Genomic DNA, 16,592 nt, shown 5'->3' with positions numbered 1-16,592 from the left:
ACGATTCAGCTCAAGAGGCAGAGTGGTGACGTGGTATGACGTCATGTGAACCAATAATAAACGTACACGTCATCGTACGTGGAAAGGGAATATCTAACCAAATAAGTCCCGTATGGTGAGTTCTCTTTAGGAGCTCGGGTTTCTTGGATGGATGGTTTTAGGCGCTAAGATGGACTTTTCTAAGATAAATATCAAATCACATTACTGATAGCTGACCATTGATACATCCAAGACGACTTTGCCCCAAAGTCCGGTGTCTGCCTAGGACCCCAGACAGCGTCCTGGGTCTCTGCTGTGTCGGATATCTTTGACGTCTTTATCAGAGCGGGATGGTTAGAAACGCTCTAACTGCGTATGTTTGTTCCGAAGTCACAAGAGACTTTTTGCCTAAAAATGCTATGGGTATTTCGTAGAAACTTGTGGCTTAAGAGATTTCCCTAGTTTTGCTGAGGCTTCGGCCAACAGGATGAAACGATTTTCGGGGTGTACGTGTACATGTGCCATGCCACAATTTAAGGCATGTATTAAACTTGCAAATGATAGAGTAGTTCCATGCGTAGCTTTTTAACACACTTCCATTAAGGAAGAAGGAGGATGGGCAAGTTCTTACGTAGAACATGAGCCCTAGAGCCAGAATTTTCATCATCATCATCACGAGCAGACATTTTCTGGAACTTTCGTCTTTTCCTAGTCTATCAATCTTCATTGTCCAATACGTATGAAGTTCATGATGCTCATCTGGTGAAAACTAACCACGTATGTTGGGCTAAATTTTTCAACAAGCCCACCTAAGCCTCATTCCGCTAAAGAATCCATCCACCACGTCAGAACCTCCCAAACATTGCTGCACTGAACCACATGTTTGAGTGCGCCGAACTCAGTTCACGTCAATATGCACTTAGCTTTCTGTGCGAGCCAGTTTTGCAAGTGTGTCAACGACAACTCCCAGTCGTTTGTGACACCTTCCACACATTGATATTGATGGTGACTGCCCCAAACACTGAATGCTTGGATTTATGATGTACGTTGTTGCCCTGATGTCCTGGCTGCCCCAAGCATGTTCGGTGGGTAATTATGCCTAACAGTCCGGCATAAGCCCCTGACTACAAAATCCATGTTTTGCCTCCAGCTAGGCCTGACAATTATTGCAGTGCATGCACGCCATAAATTTGGAGGCAGTCTCGGGATTTGTGTCATGGACACCACCAATGTTGGTGCGCAGGGAGTCAATGCTTGAATAAGATATAGAATACTTCAGAAGCAATTTCAGACAAGAGTGCCTGACAACATTCTTCAAGTAACAATTAGTTGAAAATTTGGTCAATTTGGCCTGGCCTGTGTTTGGTGCGTGCTAGCACCACGTTCAGGTGCAGCGCCAATTTTGAATAGGAACTGGCGTATTGGGTGTATTTCTTTGGCGAGCGCCTTCTACGAGTTTGTAGTCCAAAGTTGTCTTTCATGGCCATTGCGAAATGTGGAGGGAGTAGGGTTATTTCAGCTAGGCATTATAAGGTTATTTGGTGTATATAAAGGAAGGATGACAAACTGAGTAGTTTCATTAGAACTGAACTAATTGATGACATAATTTGACAACCTGCGATGCATAGTGTGATGATATTGTTGCGTGCGTTATGCGTTTTGTATTATCCTTGCGTGCGTGAATGTGTAGCTCACTCTGTATGTGTTTGTGGACATGTTTATTCCTGGCATCATGGAAAAAAAATGAATATGAGAGATGCAGACCGCGCCACGTTGGAAGTGGAAGACGGCGTGTGGAGGGGGGGGGGGGGGGGGAGACGGGACATTTCCAGAAAGTGATACATGATAATGCCAACTATTTTATTGCGGTGCACAAAGCCAAGTTCGAACCACGAGGTGATGCGTTGAATTACGCGTTGTTGAACTACGAATTGTATGAGTTCGAACAAGTGCTTAAGACTTGAGTCGTCCATAAGACATGAGTCGTCCACTTAAGACTTGAGAACTAGGCTCGCAGCGACTCCGCGAAACCAAGCCATGACGTTCGGCTATCAAACTGACGAGGAGTGTGCCGTTCTGCCCCCTCCACCCCGTTCTAGCTCCAGATGCCGATCTCTATCGATCACATTAAATAAATATTGATGTGCCACAAATTCGGTGGCTACCCTGCACCACCTTAGTGCCCACTGACAGATGGCCGCGGAAGGCGGACCGCGGAGCAAATGGTAGGGTGCCTGACGGCTATATACGAAACCCTCGCATGCGGGGTTGAGAGACAATTTGATCCTCTACCACTCATATATAAATAATTAAGACAGCTAGGTAGTTATAACACCAAAAGTTACGAGGTCAATAGACCTCGATGTGAATGCAGTTGTGTAAGTTTTAAGGTATCTACGTCGTGACTCATCGGTCAAATGAGTGCACAAATGTTACTCAGGATCCGTGCTCCAAGTGCCCGCTGACTTTTGCAGGTGATGAGCTTTAACCTTTATATTTTTCTAGGTAAATCATGACTGGGGAAGAAATCAGGTCAGAGAACTGATCCGATCTTTAAAACGTGAAAATTACAAACAACCCTCGATATTATTTTCACATGTTCATTTTAAATCAGCGTCAACACCACCCTATATGCATGTTCTGCATGACAAAGTTTATCTAGGCTACTTCAGTTCGGTGATTTCCGTGGCCTTCACGAAGTCAAGTGAAAAATCTGGTGACGTCCATGTAATGGAGAAATTCAAAACGAAATGAGGCAAATTTCCAACCCATTCGCTGTTTTCAATACCATACTTTGAAAGCTTCCTAGGACTTTTGTCTTCGCTGACAGTCATGGCTTAAATTTGACCTGCTACAAATCTGCGTCCATGAGAGATAAGCCTAACGTTTTTTTTTTACCAAGATACATGTTTAAAGATATGCTATTCAATGGATCTGCTTTAAAAAGACTGGTGCGCTACGCCGCACCTTCCCCAAAGTTTTCACGAAAAGCATAATGGGCTCAAACTGACAACATGCTGAGCACACGTTAAAACTCTGTGATTTTCCCCAACACGTTTGTCGTGTGTTGGATGGATTCCCGCTTCTGACATGAGGTTCTACGCCAAAACGAGTCGGGACAGCATTCACACTGCAAAGATGCTGGTTTTGTGTGAATTGTGTATGCACGCAGTGAAAGCAATCTTTCAGTAAGGCAATTTCTGATTTGATCGTTTTTTTTTTGTTTCTGAGGCTGGCTACTCTCGGGACACAAATGAAACTTTCCCGTTAAGCTATAATCATTGTGGCCACCCACAAACTAGTCACCCTTGGTTTTACGTGATATCTAACTTTGCTCTAGCTCTAGGGCTCTAGCTCCAGCAACGAAGCAGGACTCTTCCTGTGCTGGAGACGGCCTGATAGCCTGGAGCAGCAAGGTGGGATTTTTTGACGGGCGTTCAGTGGGGTACGTTGCGCACGCTCTCAAATTTTCCTGTTCAAATTCGTTTCAATGGCTGGCCAGCTATGTGTGGAACAACTGGCCCGCGGTATAGACCAATGTCAGATGCATCAGAAACTCCTCTCGCGAAGGCAGCTGTTATACCGGGCGCTGAACAGCCTAGCGACTTCTCTGATGCCAGGCTTCAGTCCGCGTGCTCTGACCTTTCAGAAATCCAAACACGAAGAGGGCCAGGACGGTGCCGGCGTATCCGACCGTGTAGAGGTCCACGTTGGCGCTGTCGTTGATCGCTCCTGTCAGCTCGTCCTTGGTGAACGTCACGTTGTACAGCGTCACGTTACGCAGACGTTCCTCCTGGGGACAGACGGATGAAGGTGAGCGTGGCTCACTGTACCGGCTCACAATGCGAGACCTGGATGCATTGTAAGGGTGACCCTGAGTGCACCGGGACACAACGCGGGACCTGGATGCATTGTGAGGGTGTTCCAGACAGTACCGGGACACACCGCGGGGCCTGGATGCCTTGTGAGGGTGTCCCAGACAGTACCGGGACACACCGCGGGGCCTGGATGCATTGTGGGGTTGTCCCAGGCAGTACCGGGACGCACTGCGGGGCCTGGATGCATTGTGAGGTTGTCCCAGACAGTACCGAGACACACTGCGGCGTCTGAATGCATTGTGAGGTTGTGCCAGACAGTACCGAGACACACTGAGTGGCCTGGATGCATTGTGAGGTCCCAGGCAGTACCGGAACGCACTGCGGGGCCTGGACGCATTGTGAATTACGTAAGTGTTTTGTTTTGTTTTGTTTTGTTCTGTTTTGTGCATCAACCAGGAACATTATTCAGATACATAAGACAGTAGTATTAGCCTTATTTCCCGCAGAGAAACCGGGAGAATGGAGGTATAGTTGGGTTGATATTTCGGCAACGTGCCTTTATCGAAACAATAGCAGAAGTGAATAAGAGAAGTGAATAATATTCACTTCTGTTATTTTTTTATAAGGGCATGTTGCCAAAATATCTACCCAATTATATTTACATTCTCCTGGTTTTTCTCCGAGGAATGAGGCATTGTGATTTATGTCACCTTTTCAGCTGTGCACGGTTAGACATTGCAACACGTGTTTTGCGAGGTATTTACAAATGTACCAATGCACGACCGATGGCATATCTGGAGTACAAATGGTTTGACAGTCGAATGAAAGTGGATATGACTCAACATGATGTAATTTCCTGTTGTAAGACGGAGCCCACTGCGCTATGTCGGATTGAATATCATTCACATCCATGATTTGCAACCAGTGAAACTTTTAGCGTAAGCGAAGTTAGATTTATCCCACGAACTGAAGCTTTAGCTTCACTGGAGCGGCCTGTCTTTAAAACATGTTTTCATAAGCAAAGGCCTATTGCACATTTTGTGCGCTTCATTACAAAACCGTCTAGGTCAGCATGACTGCAAAAAATTAGTTGATGTATGGGAAAGAAAGAAAATTATTAAGAGACATTGCACAAGTTTATGTTTAGACAGCGAATTTGCTGGTCAGGGCGGAAGTCATGCAATGTTTTTGGTCTTTTAAGATCTTTATATGGTGACATTCACTTTAGATGTGATCAACCACGTTTAAACTCTAAATCAGCGTCAGAAGTGCTCTCAGAAGTCTTCACACAATAACCTTTAACCTGGATGTCTTTTCAAAGCAATATATTCCTCAGGCAATATAAGTTGAAAGTTTTCATGTTGAACAAATTCCCTTCCATATACCCGGAGGTATTGGTTAAACGACGTTGTAAATTTACATACTGATTCTGTGAACGGTACTCATTATTTCAAGTTGGCACTACAGAGTTCATTAACCAGTGCGTTCTGCTACCTTGAACATCGTTAATGCGACCTCAGAAATTTTAACTCATTTTGCCAAAAAAAGTAGGATCCGAAGGCCCATATTTCCCACGTCAACATTACACAGGGTCATTTTATGTCTCACAGCGGCCTTCGGGATTTCAGTAGGTTCACCTGATCTTGAGCAGGTCAACATGAAACAGAACTTGTGATATCGTGATGCTATTTATGTTAAAGGCATTGTCAACAATGGCTTAAGGCGGCAAGTTCTTCACAGGAAAATGCCCATCAAGACCATTATGGGTCAGTGACCTCCATTGGATTCCACTAAGGTCCATATGATCAATCTGTTGACGTCTCCGTGATCAATAATGCGAAGTAATGTGATAAATAATGTGATCAACTACCTTACAAACGCAAAAGATACCTTAAGACTACCCAACAAACAATTTTTCCACCCAAAATATTGTTCAGTTATACCGTCAACCTGACCTTCACAACTGGCATAAGGTCAATACTATCAGTTTTAATTATTATCTCAACTGCACCATGTTCCATGAAACCGTCAAAGTCTTATGATTTCGTCGATCACTTCCATAGCTGCCCTCTCTGACTTTGACCCGATGCGGGCCAGTGACCTTAAAATGTGTATTCAAATCATTTGCACAACACGATCAGATCTGCATGGCCTCCTGTAAGAAAAGCATAGAGTCCCTATGTCGCGCTGTTCAAGAGTTAGCTTGCAAAATTAACATTTAACGCCTATCTGGGCACGTGTTAAACTTTATCTTAAGAGGGGGTCACACGTTAATATTTTGTGCAAACACCTGGGCTAGTTATATGCTTGTCCCAGAGTGTTAATGGCGTCTGTACTATAGTTTTTATGCTGGTTTGTGTGCGTGCACGCTCAGAGTCGTTGACCGTTGCCATATCGTCCTACCTTGCGTCCATCGCCGGCGTCGATCCAGTACTGCAGATAGAGGCCGCTGCCGGTGCGGCAACAGGCGAACAGCACCATCCAAAACGTCATCAGCAGCACGCCCCACACGCCGCAGTACTGAAACGGACGTAGTCGGCACTGAAATAGGTCCAGCTAAAGCTGTAATAGGCTACAACGAGCACCGGGTGCCGGCGCGTAAACTCAGCGCTGAAACAGGTCCAGCTAACGGTACAACAAGCATCGTGTGTTACTTCGTGATCATAGGGCCAGCGATGAAACAGACAAAGACCGCATGATAATGCCCATTCTAATGCTCAGACAAGCACCTGCCACGCATATTGCAAAGGCGCAGGCAGCATGTCGCGCAAGGCGCAGTGCCAAAACGGGCGTCGACTGGGGTACCGGGTGTTAACGCCTCGTCAATGCGTAGCAGACCACGAGCGACACACCGCGCAGGTCGCTGTGTTTAAAGGGATATGGCTGCACTAAACACGCCCAAATAATAGCTTATCTGGCATAGACACCAGCCATCTGGTGTCTATGCCAGATAAGTATCACCAGCCTCTGGAACACTGGCCCGGGATATTTAGCTCCATATCCAAAAGCTTCGTCACAGCTTTTTTATCGGATTGTAAGTATATACAAGTTAGTTTTGAAACTGAAAAGACAGGTTGCATTGATAATTTGCTTCCTTAGATTATTTTGGGTGATATTGCTGTGATTAAAGCTCAACGTTGGCAGCAACATGTGGGATAAAAGGCACCGAAAAGTTCCACCTACAAATGCAATACACAATGATACCTGATAATATACGGCGAAGTTCTTAAATATACCCATGGTAGAACCGTACGCTTCGTCTGATGTGAACTTCCCGCCAGGTGTTCCCGTTTCTGAAAATAAAATAGAACATCAGAGTAGTACTTTTCTTAGGATGCCACCTTCTGGTAGATTATCGATAAACTCCCGTTGATGCTCCGGCCATAGATCCCTACCCTGGTAACTCCTCGCCATGGCTTTCCTTCGCTGACGCCCTCATCACACGCGCTAGCCTCCGTTACTCTCAGCCTAGTCTCAGTCAGCACCCTCTGCCGATACCCTGTTTCCAGTTCACACCGCTGTTGACACGCTGGTCACTGTGCATACCGTCGGCGCCTGCCGGGTCCTGGGCCTGTTCGGCCGGCTTCTGCTGCTGCTGACTGGCGGCGTCGCAGCTGACCAGCTGGCAGTAGTCGCCCTCCAGCTCCATCAGCTGCTGGTGCGAGCCCCGCTCCGCTAGCCGGCCGTCCTTCATGAACAGCACCTCGTCACACCGCGACAGGTACTGGAACAAGACACGGCAGGGGCCAATGTGAGGGGACGCAATGCCGCAGACGCACACGCCCCATCGGGGTCAGGACGCTGTCTGGACCCAATCACTCCCTGACAGCGCCGTCTGAAGTGCTGATAATTTTGCCTTAACATGTGGTGTGCAGTTACATGACGATGAACACGCTACCCGTTACGCTATATGTTCCTGCGCTGCAAAATGTTCCGCTAAGGTCGGTGAATATAGCTTGAGTAGACTGTGTCGGCCAGAAACAGCGGTGTGCCAAAAGACATCTAAGCACGACACGCTGACAACGGTTAATAACCAAGATTTCCCGCTCATAAGCCTGTGTGCATGCGAAATAACTGGTGTTCCACGTGATAGGTCTCCGATACAATTGTACTGTTGTGTACTCAAATGGTGCGGGTTCAGAAAATCACATATTTTTAGAACCAAAGGACACCTCTCCGCAAAAGCGGGCTAAGACAATGCTAAGCTAAAGCAGCGATTTCGTCAGTGACAGAATAGGTTATTCGCTGTCTGGTATCAAAACAGCCGTCATTGTTGTTGCAAACTTTTTCTTGATTTGGCGCTAAGTGCGATCAGCCTACAAAATTCGCCAATCTGGCGAGAATGTCTAAAATCCTAATTTCTTTAGAAAGTGCATCATTTAAACGGGGTGTTCAACATTTGCGTGTGATTTTGAACTGATATTGTCATCATGAAGAGCATTCGGTGCAGACCACAGCCCTGTCCTTCCCAAGACCTAAACCCCTCTAGTTTTTTTAGCTACATGGCCACAAGGATGTGCAGACTAACTCAGGGAGACTATTTCAATGCCACCCAGGCATCCATGACGCGATAATATCGTGATCAAAATCCTGCCATTCCATTGGTCATACGGCGATCAAGGCCCATAATATACACTTCCCAAGTTGTTCATAAATGGCGTTCGTCAGAACGTTTTCCAGACATAACGGTCAACTGGCTCCCAGTATTGTCTAGAGCAGCCTTTTCCAGTTAAAAGTATACCAATAGTTATAAGTGAGCTTATTTCATCATATGTGACACTTCCTTCAGTATCTTCAAGTGTGGAAAATTCCCTTTAAGTGCGTGTCAACATCGCACAAATGAACGTAAAGTGTGAATGAAACAACATTTATGAAACATGCCTTAACCAGGGAACGACACAATAGTTTCCGGGCAAGACAAGTTAAACATTTTATTTCATTCTTGAGCAGTGTCATTCTGCTGTGAATTCCCACCCACACCGTGCAGGAGAAACACCACGACGGAACGGCTGGAGGAATGGCCTCAACACAAGCCGGACAGCAAAAAGTAAAGGTGGGTGGATCGTGAATTTTTTTGTAAATGGTCATCAGAATTAGCTGATATGTCAACAACGTTCAGTACAGCCCAGGAAATGAGTTTTCTGTGGATGCTACCGGATGGAGGTTCTGAGTTAGTTTGTAACGCATTTTTGGCGGAATGGACTCCGCCCGGATTAAGTGCCTTACAGCTTGCATCATACGCAGTGCAATGTTTGCATCTGCTAATAGCTCTTGATCTGAACGTGTTTGGTCTGTGCACGCACGAACAGGGGTAAAAAGCGTCCACTCGTTCACAGGCATGGTGGGCTATGGACGTGAGGCGATCATGAAAAGAGTTGAAACGCTCTCACCGTTCAAAGCCCTATCAAATTTTTTTTTGTCACAGAAAGTCAAGCGCGATGACCTTGCGCACATCACAACACTGAAAGAACAAGACAAGGTTCAAAAGCCTAGACCTTTTTCAACACCGCCGTTTACAGAAATAGTTTATGGGCGATTTGTGGCACACTTCACAGCCTTCCAGTCACGGATGTCGATTTGTATTCTTTTGTGAGGGCTCTGCCCCCCCCCCCCCCATGTTGGCTTGGCCCTCGAATGTTTTTGGCTGGAGTAATACAAAAACGTAGGTAAAAGATGATCATAACACAAAGTTTATTTTCGTTGATCTCTCTGCGTAGCGGCGCCTCGTACCACTCTCATAACAAAAAGTCATGGCTGCTCTCGCCACAAGATACAAACCACAACAGCTGAGCGGATGAATGATGCAATAAACTTCAAATACCTAGCACCATAAGACTCGCAATGGTTTGCGAGGTTAAAGCAAAAGATCTGGAGTATGAAGATGGCCTAAGTCCTTCATGGCTCCGCTCCAGTCCTCAACAACAAAAATGCGTGCCGCCTCCCATGACCGCCATAGAAGAGCGCCGTCGGCGCCCTAGGTGGCCTCTAAAGGGGCACCTTCACGTGCCGATCAGAAGAGACGCGTGTGTCCAGCGCCTGTTCCATGGATTCAACCATGCATGACTTCTACACTGCTTAAATTAAAGACTTTTGTAGATTATACAAGGATTTAAAGCGAATATTGCGTTAAATCAAAATAAAGTGAGCTAAATCCGACAAAAAATGGGGGGGGGGTAGGTTGTCAGGGTTTCGGTTCGGCTCTCCCAACAAGTTACAAAAGTTGACACCCCTGCTCACAGTTGTTTGAAGAGCCGTTTTGTTCAGTTTCAATATGCTCCTCATCCTAACCGCGCAGCCTCCTCAGCTTCAAAAAGTGACGCTTACGTAGGGCCTAAACTTACCATATCAACCCCATATTTCTTCATAATAGCATCATGCTGGGATTGTGCGTCAGCTCTGTTTATCGAAGGGATGAAACAAGAAGTTTAATACATGCCTATAGTTTTAAATACCTTTTTTATTGGTGAAAATCGATATTTTGCAAACAAAATGACTAAGAACCATGAAGCCGTCATCATCGTACATAACTTTACTATTGTCAGAGTGGCACGGTTTGCCTTAAAACGCGGCATTACAACATTGATTGTTGTCCATCTTTTGGTGTCCAGGTGCGTTTTAGCCGGTACGATTGTGAGAAACTGGCATGTGCTGGTTAGTTTGGATGTAGCATTCGATGGAGGATGGTGTGAATGTGAGAAATATGAGTACCAGCTGGGTAGCTACCTTGGTGGAGGCATGTGTTTTAGGCATACCGAATTTTGCGTAGGTGTCTGTCAAAAAATGCTTGTAGTGTGCATGACTGTGAATGTGGCATGGAACCGGACACATCCAGATACTGAACTTTTTTCTGTCATCATTTGACGATGTTCAGTTTACTGCTATTCGCATCAGATAGTAGAATCCCAGCATCAGGCCTCAGTGTGGGGATGTAAACTTCATTTGTTTTATGTTTGAAAGCCAGCGGAATCTGGCCACATTTTATCATCTTTTGTTCGGACGGTACCGGAGGACATTGCAATTTAAGGATTGGTATATGTAACTTTTATATATAAACCCAGCATATCAAGCTGAATTGTTTGATGTCCAGTGAATATGATGTGATGTCCAGTGGTAAATTGTTTGATGTTTCCAATTTTGGACCAGACTTCCGCAACAGGCAGTGCCACAGATAAAGCAAGAAGATGCTACTTTTGGAGCAAGACTCAGGTTGGCTGATACATTCCTTTGGCATTTTTGCCATGTTTGGCCAATAAGAAAAAGATGATACCAGAAACCTAGAGCTGTTTTAAATTACAAAGCGTTTAATGTATGCTTTGTATCTTCAAGTGCACTTGAAGATACAAAGTATATCTTATATATACTTAGTATATCAGAGTGTATCTTCAAGTGCTAATTTCAGAAATGTTCTTTTATGTGCAAGCGTTGGCAAATTTTGTGTGTTGCCAAGTGGTCTAATATTGTTCATCAGATCGCATGCTTGAGCATGCCATACCACACCTTTACTTTGGACATAACAACTATCTCACTTGGTGCAAAATTTAGGTTGACTCTGAGCTTAACACCTAGCTTACATCTTTGCCACACCTTGAAGGCTCATGGATTGCTTCATGAAGTAATTTCCACTACGTGGACTGAGTTGGTGTCCCATGAAAAGCAAGGCACATTGTGTGTGGTTACATGGTGTCCTGGTTCATGCAAAAATGCATTATTTAGTACGTTTTTTGTACAATATGGACACCTATGGCATGTAACTAATATAGTACTGGAACGTGGTGTATATAAGGCAAGGGAATCTGCCAAACACACTTTTTCAGTGGCATAAATAGGAAATCCTTGAAACCCTTCCTTGCGTGGTATTAATATAGGCTCATTCACTTACAGGCCGGAAGTGTAGTCTAGTTCCCCAAAAGTTTGTTGTAGGTAGAATGCACTTGAATAAAAAAATAAATAAACTGCACAATCAAGGTTTCGGTTTTTTTTTTGCTGCGAATCATGTTAAGGAGACAATTAAGAACACTTACATTCTGTGGGAGAGAGGCGTAAGTCATTTTTACCTCTGCATGCGTCATACTAATCTTGCAACAGGATCAGGGACGCTGACCGATCAGTGTTGTAGGAAGGGCTCACTGTCGAAGGAACGATTGCTAGCAACTTGTCAAACGGGATCGAGCCTATCCCGCGCACAGGTGTCTGACTGTTGATCGGGTGTCGATAAATGATCTGCTGGCAACGGAACAAACCGGGTAACCTGACCCGTACAATCGTGTCAAAGAGCTGTCGGCAAATGAACCCCTTCGCAATGCTGTCTGGAGAGAAGATCAGTACAAATTATCCAACCGATATCAAATAAGTTTGGTTGAAATTTTAAAACGTTAACCTAACGGCACCGGCTTAGCCTGGGTGGCCAAATTCGGGAACACACAGCAACCATTTCGAAGTAAGTGATTTGAACACACAACGCAAATTTTTCGACATCGTTTATAACTAAAGGTTGTATGGTGCAGCGGAGGGTGGGGTGGAGCGTTGGGAGGGGGGCAAGGAAGAAGGAAAGAAGAATTATGTAAGACTTGTGGGAAAAATGACACATTTTGTTGAAAGAAACCAGTTCCCAATGAGACTAACGACAGAGTTTCAGTTTGGCCAATACACTGCTTGCTCCATCCACTCCGTATTCGTCCATGTCTCACCTGATCCATGTATAAAGATGATCCCATTTACGCCCCACGGGACACCTTCTACCGCACCCATCACTTCTCTCGCGCCCGCACTTCTTGCCACGCATGTCCACCAACGACCTAACACGCGGCAGGTGCGATCCCGCCCCCCCCCCCCCCCCACACATGTACCGCGTGCGCACCATCCCGCCTGCATCTCCTACCATATCGTCCCACGTGCACCCTGTGTGACGTCATCCCGCACGCTCTCTGCGCCTCGCTCCCTCACCTGCACCCCGCGGGACATCATCCCGTCCGGGTCTCACCTGCACCCCATGTGACACGAGCACGACGGTCTTGTTGCGGAGCGCTCCGCGAACGCACTGGTGGAAGATGTGCTGCCCGACGGAGCTGTCGACGGCACTGAGCGGGTCGTCCATCAGGTAGATGTCGGCGTCGGCGTACACGGCGCGCGCCAGGTTCACTCGCTGCTTCTGACCGCCACTGCCGGGCGGCGCGCCCAGTCACATCAGGCTGGCCTTCAGGGCCGTGCAGTCACGTCAGGCTGACCTCCAGGGCCGCGCAGTCACGTCAGGCTGACCTCCATGGCCGTGCAATCACGTCAGACTGGCCTCCAGGGCCGCGCGCTGTCACGTCAGGCTGTCCTCCAGCGCTACGTACACTAACGTCAGGTTGGCCTCCAGAGCCGCGTGCAGTCATGTCAGGCTGACCTCCAGGGCCGCGGAAGCTAGACTGCGTGATGCCGGGCTTTATCGTGATTGCGGTCGTTACAGCAAATCTGAAGCGTGGACGGCCTTGGAGTTACAATATTCTGATATGTAACCACTCGTATTGCGACATTGGAAACCACGAACAGGCCAATGCAATATTTTTGCCAACAGCGTCACAAGGGTGTCTCACAAAACAAGATAGCCATATCCGATTTTAATTACCACGCACCGTTGCATGCCCAATATTAGCCGTCAGCGGGAAGTAGCTGTGTGATGGCCGGCTCTCGTCCCTGTTTTACGTATATGTCAAACATGTCTCGTCCTTCTGCTGAACTGACGAAATCATTTGACCGAAAAACAATGTCCACCAGAAGACAAAAGTTGAAATGGTGGGAGAGGAACAAAAATAAAGGCCGACGTTCGGCTAAATATGAGAACCAAACGGGGGAAAGGTATCGCTAAACCTAGCTAGACACTGCTTTTCATCCCGGGATGCTGCCTGTATGAACAGGCCACTTGTAAAAATCCAGTTAACTAACCAAAGTTTGACACCCAACTGATAGGGTTAATGCACTTGATCAAAGACTAACGCCATGCCTTACCCGAAGCTGAAGCCACCTTACATGAGGTTGACCACACCTCACACAATGTTGACGCTATAAGCTGAAGTTGACCAGACCCCACCAAAGGCTGACCCGACGAGCTGAAGCTCTCCTGTCCTGAGATTGATTGACACGGAATTTGCGTAGAATTGCCTGGCGGTTGACTGACCGGCGGTTGACAAACAGACCCGACTCAGGCCGGACTCTGGCCCCTGACCTGCCACTGACCTCAGCCGCAGCCGACTCACCTGAGGTTGACGCCGCGATCTCCGATCTCGGACAGGTCGCCGTGCTCCATGAGTGCCAGGTCTGGCCTCAGCGCGCAGACGGTCAGCGTGCGCTGGTACAGATCGGGCAGCATCGGCCGGCCAAACAGAATGTTGTCGCGCAGTGTGCCGCTGAAGATCCAGGCGCGTTGCGGCACCACGGCCATGGTGCCGGCCCGTCGCACGTCGCCGCACAGTACCCGGAGCTGTGGCCACGGCACGGTTGTCAACGGGTCACGTTGCAGGTCCCTGACTTTCTTGCTTAATAGTTTGGGCTAGTTTCTACCCTGAATGAATCAGAGCATTTTGCAAGTCATGTGGAGAGCAACGCTGTACGTCTAAAACTTCGACGTATCCAAAGCGCCAGCTTAATCGCCAGTTTTACGATACCAACCACTTCCACTAACACCCGTAGAATACAACAGCTTCCACACGTACAGGAGGCACCAGCGGCTGTCCATCTTTCAATAAGCCTTAGACGAGGTCACAATCACGTGGTGTGGAAGCGAACTGAAATCCGTCGCCACCAGACACCCCCTTCCCCGTCCCTCCTCCCGCTGCTGCCCCCACCTGGCCAGTCATGGCGACCAGCAGTGAAGTTTTGCCGCTGCCGACCGAGCCGGCCACCCCCAGCAGGCGGCCGGCCGGCACGCTCAGGTTGACGCCGGTCAGCACCACGTCCGTCTGCGTGGCCGCGTCGGCATCCAGGCTGAGCTCGGCGCTGGCTGGCCGGCGGCGCCGCTCGCTAAAGGCGCGCAGCCGGCTCAGCAGCGGCGCCTGAGGCGCGGTCGGCAGCCGCGGCGACGAGATCAGCCGCGGCAGCGACTTGGCGGAGCGAGACCGCTCCTCGCGCTCTGAGGCAGCCGCGGCGACGAGATCAGCCGTGGCGACGAGATCAGCCGCGGCAGCGACTTGGCGGAGCGAGACCGCTCCTCGCGCTCTGAGGCAGCCGTGGCGCGGGTGCATGGGGACGGGTGAATACATACTGGAGTGCGAGAAGTTTGGTGATTAACGTCCATGTTAGGGTCGACAGATGCATTTCGGTGGGCTCTCCCGAGGCGTACATCGTGTGGTAAGCATAATGTAACGATAAAAGAAGTGACACATCTGTGACTTAAACTAATTCTTCTCTGTTCCTGCAATGGGGGCTGATTGGAACCTCTGAAGTAGTAGTAGTAGTTCACGTAGTTTTCGAGTTTTAAAAAATATTGACAGAGTCTTGACCTGTGGCGACTTTTACAAATTGGCATCCAGGGGTACAGTGGTGTTAGCTGTATTTCCACACATGCACGAGTGTATGTTTTGGCATATATTGTAAAACTACATTTGGCGCTTTTCGGATGCTTCCAGAAAGAAAGAAATGTATTTTGTTTTAACTGTAGACACATCCCAGTGCGTAATTGTAGACATTTCAGTACCAACAGCGAATGTAGGAACGGATTTGTCGGTGTTTTTCCCCATGTCCAGAGCATTGGCGGGTCCCTTGAAAGTAAAAATGAATTTCGTTAGGATGTTATTACAAGAAACAAGCGGACAATTACTTTGGAGATAAGCTTCATATTACTGGTGTTCAGCTGGTTATAGTTGTGTGAATGAGTGGCGCACCACACTGATTTGCCCGGAATTGATATGGCTTAGTTTTGCATGCTTCAGAATACTTGATGGTCTCCAGCCGGGCTTTCCAAAAATGCACGGAAATGAGCCTACAAATTGCGCGTGATTATGGCAATGCCCAGAGCATCAATTTCAGCAAATGACCGGGAGTCAAACCCAGGGTATTGTTAAGGATCAAAGGGCCTTAGGGACAAGCCCAATCTCCCCAAATGGCTAAAGAGGGCGACGTCCTTTAAAAGGACACCGCCCTCTTGGTTTCGTCAAACACTAGTTCAAAAATGTTCAGAAGTTCCATTTTTGATTTGAACAGCATATAAGCCATCACCAGCAAAAAATAGTCAGGGAAGTGCATGGTATCTACTTCATCAAATTTTGTAGCATTTTAGCAAAAATATTGGGAGACATAAGCCATTCGCACCTGAATAGTGGTAACATGAATGCAACGCACTCGGGTGGGGCGTCAACAGACACACAGCAATCGAAAAAATTAGCATCGCTAGATCCAACAAATTCATGAGTAAATAGGCCTGTACGTGAGTTCACTTGCGTCAATTTGACAGATCCCTTCTTCACGGCCTTCAGGTCAAATAAAGTCAAACCAGACCAAACCCTAGATCGATGTGCAATGTCTCCAAGCCCTCTCATGTAGGCGTCTATTCTCCTGATACTTGATACCCGCTCCAAGAAATTGGTTTTTAGTGTACATTTCATATGGAAGCTAAAAGATGTCGCTGCGAACGTAAAACTACGAGATTGTTTTATTTTTATTGAAAAAAGCACAAAGGATAACGCTGGGCGTTGTTTCTAAAAACACAACTTTGATCGGGGTCATTTTAGGTCAGTGACTACCCCTGACCTATTAAAAATGCTTCATAAAGCAAGTCCTCTGGTGAGAAAGCTGCTTGGTTTGGCCTCGGTCTGAATTCCA

At 47.2% G+C, this 16,592-nt stretch overlaps 1 protein-coding gene across 1 annotated transcript in view; it reads right to left on the bottom strand.

The window, feature by feature from the left end:
• Positions 1 to 16,592, bottom strand: part of LOC119101599 (multidrug resistance-associated protein 5) — a gene marked incomplete in the record, with an annotated part of 31,140 nt that overhangs the window by 1,226 nt on the left and 13,322 nt on the right. The window contains 7 exon segments of the mRNA XM_037224951.1: positions 3,622 to 3,772; positions 6,201 to 6,317; positions 7,002 to 7,090; positions 7,344 to 7,521; positions 12,778 to 12,955; positions 14,033 to 14,256; positions 14,621 to 14,904. Coding sequence (XP_037080846.1) covers positions 3,622 to 3,772; positions 6,201 to 6,317; positions 7,002 to 7,090; positions 7,344 to 7,521; positions 12,778 to 12,955; positions 14,033 to 14,256; positions 14,621 to 14,904 — 1,221 coding nt within the window.

This window comes from Pollicipes pollicipes, unplaced genomic scaffold (genome assembly GCF_011947565.3).
Source record: "Pollicipes pollicipes isolate AB1234 unplaced genomic scaffold, Ppol_2.1 Scaffold_2555;HRSCAF=2994_pilon_pilon_pilon, whole genome shotgun sequence".
Classification (NCBI taxonomy): domain Eukaryota; kingdom Metazoa; phylum Arthropoda; class Thecostraca; order Pollicipedomorpha; family Pollicipedidae; genus Pollicipes; species Pollicipes pollicipes.
This window is presented reverse-complemented; position numbering and strand designations above follow the sequence as displayed.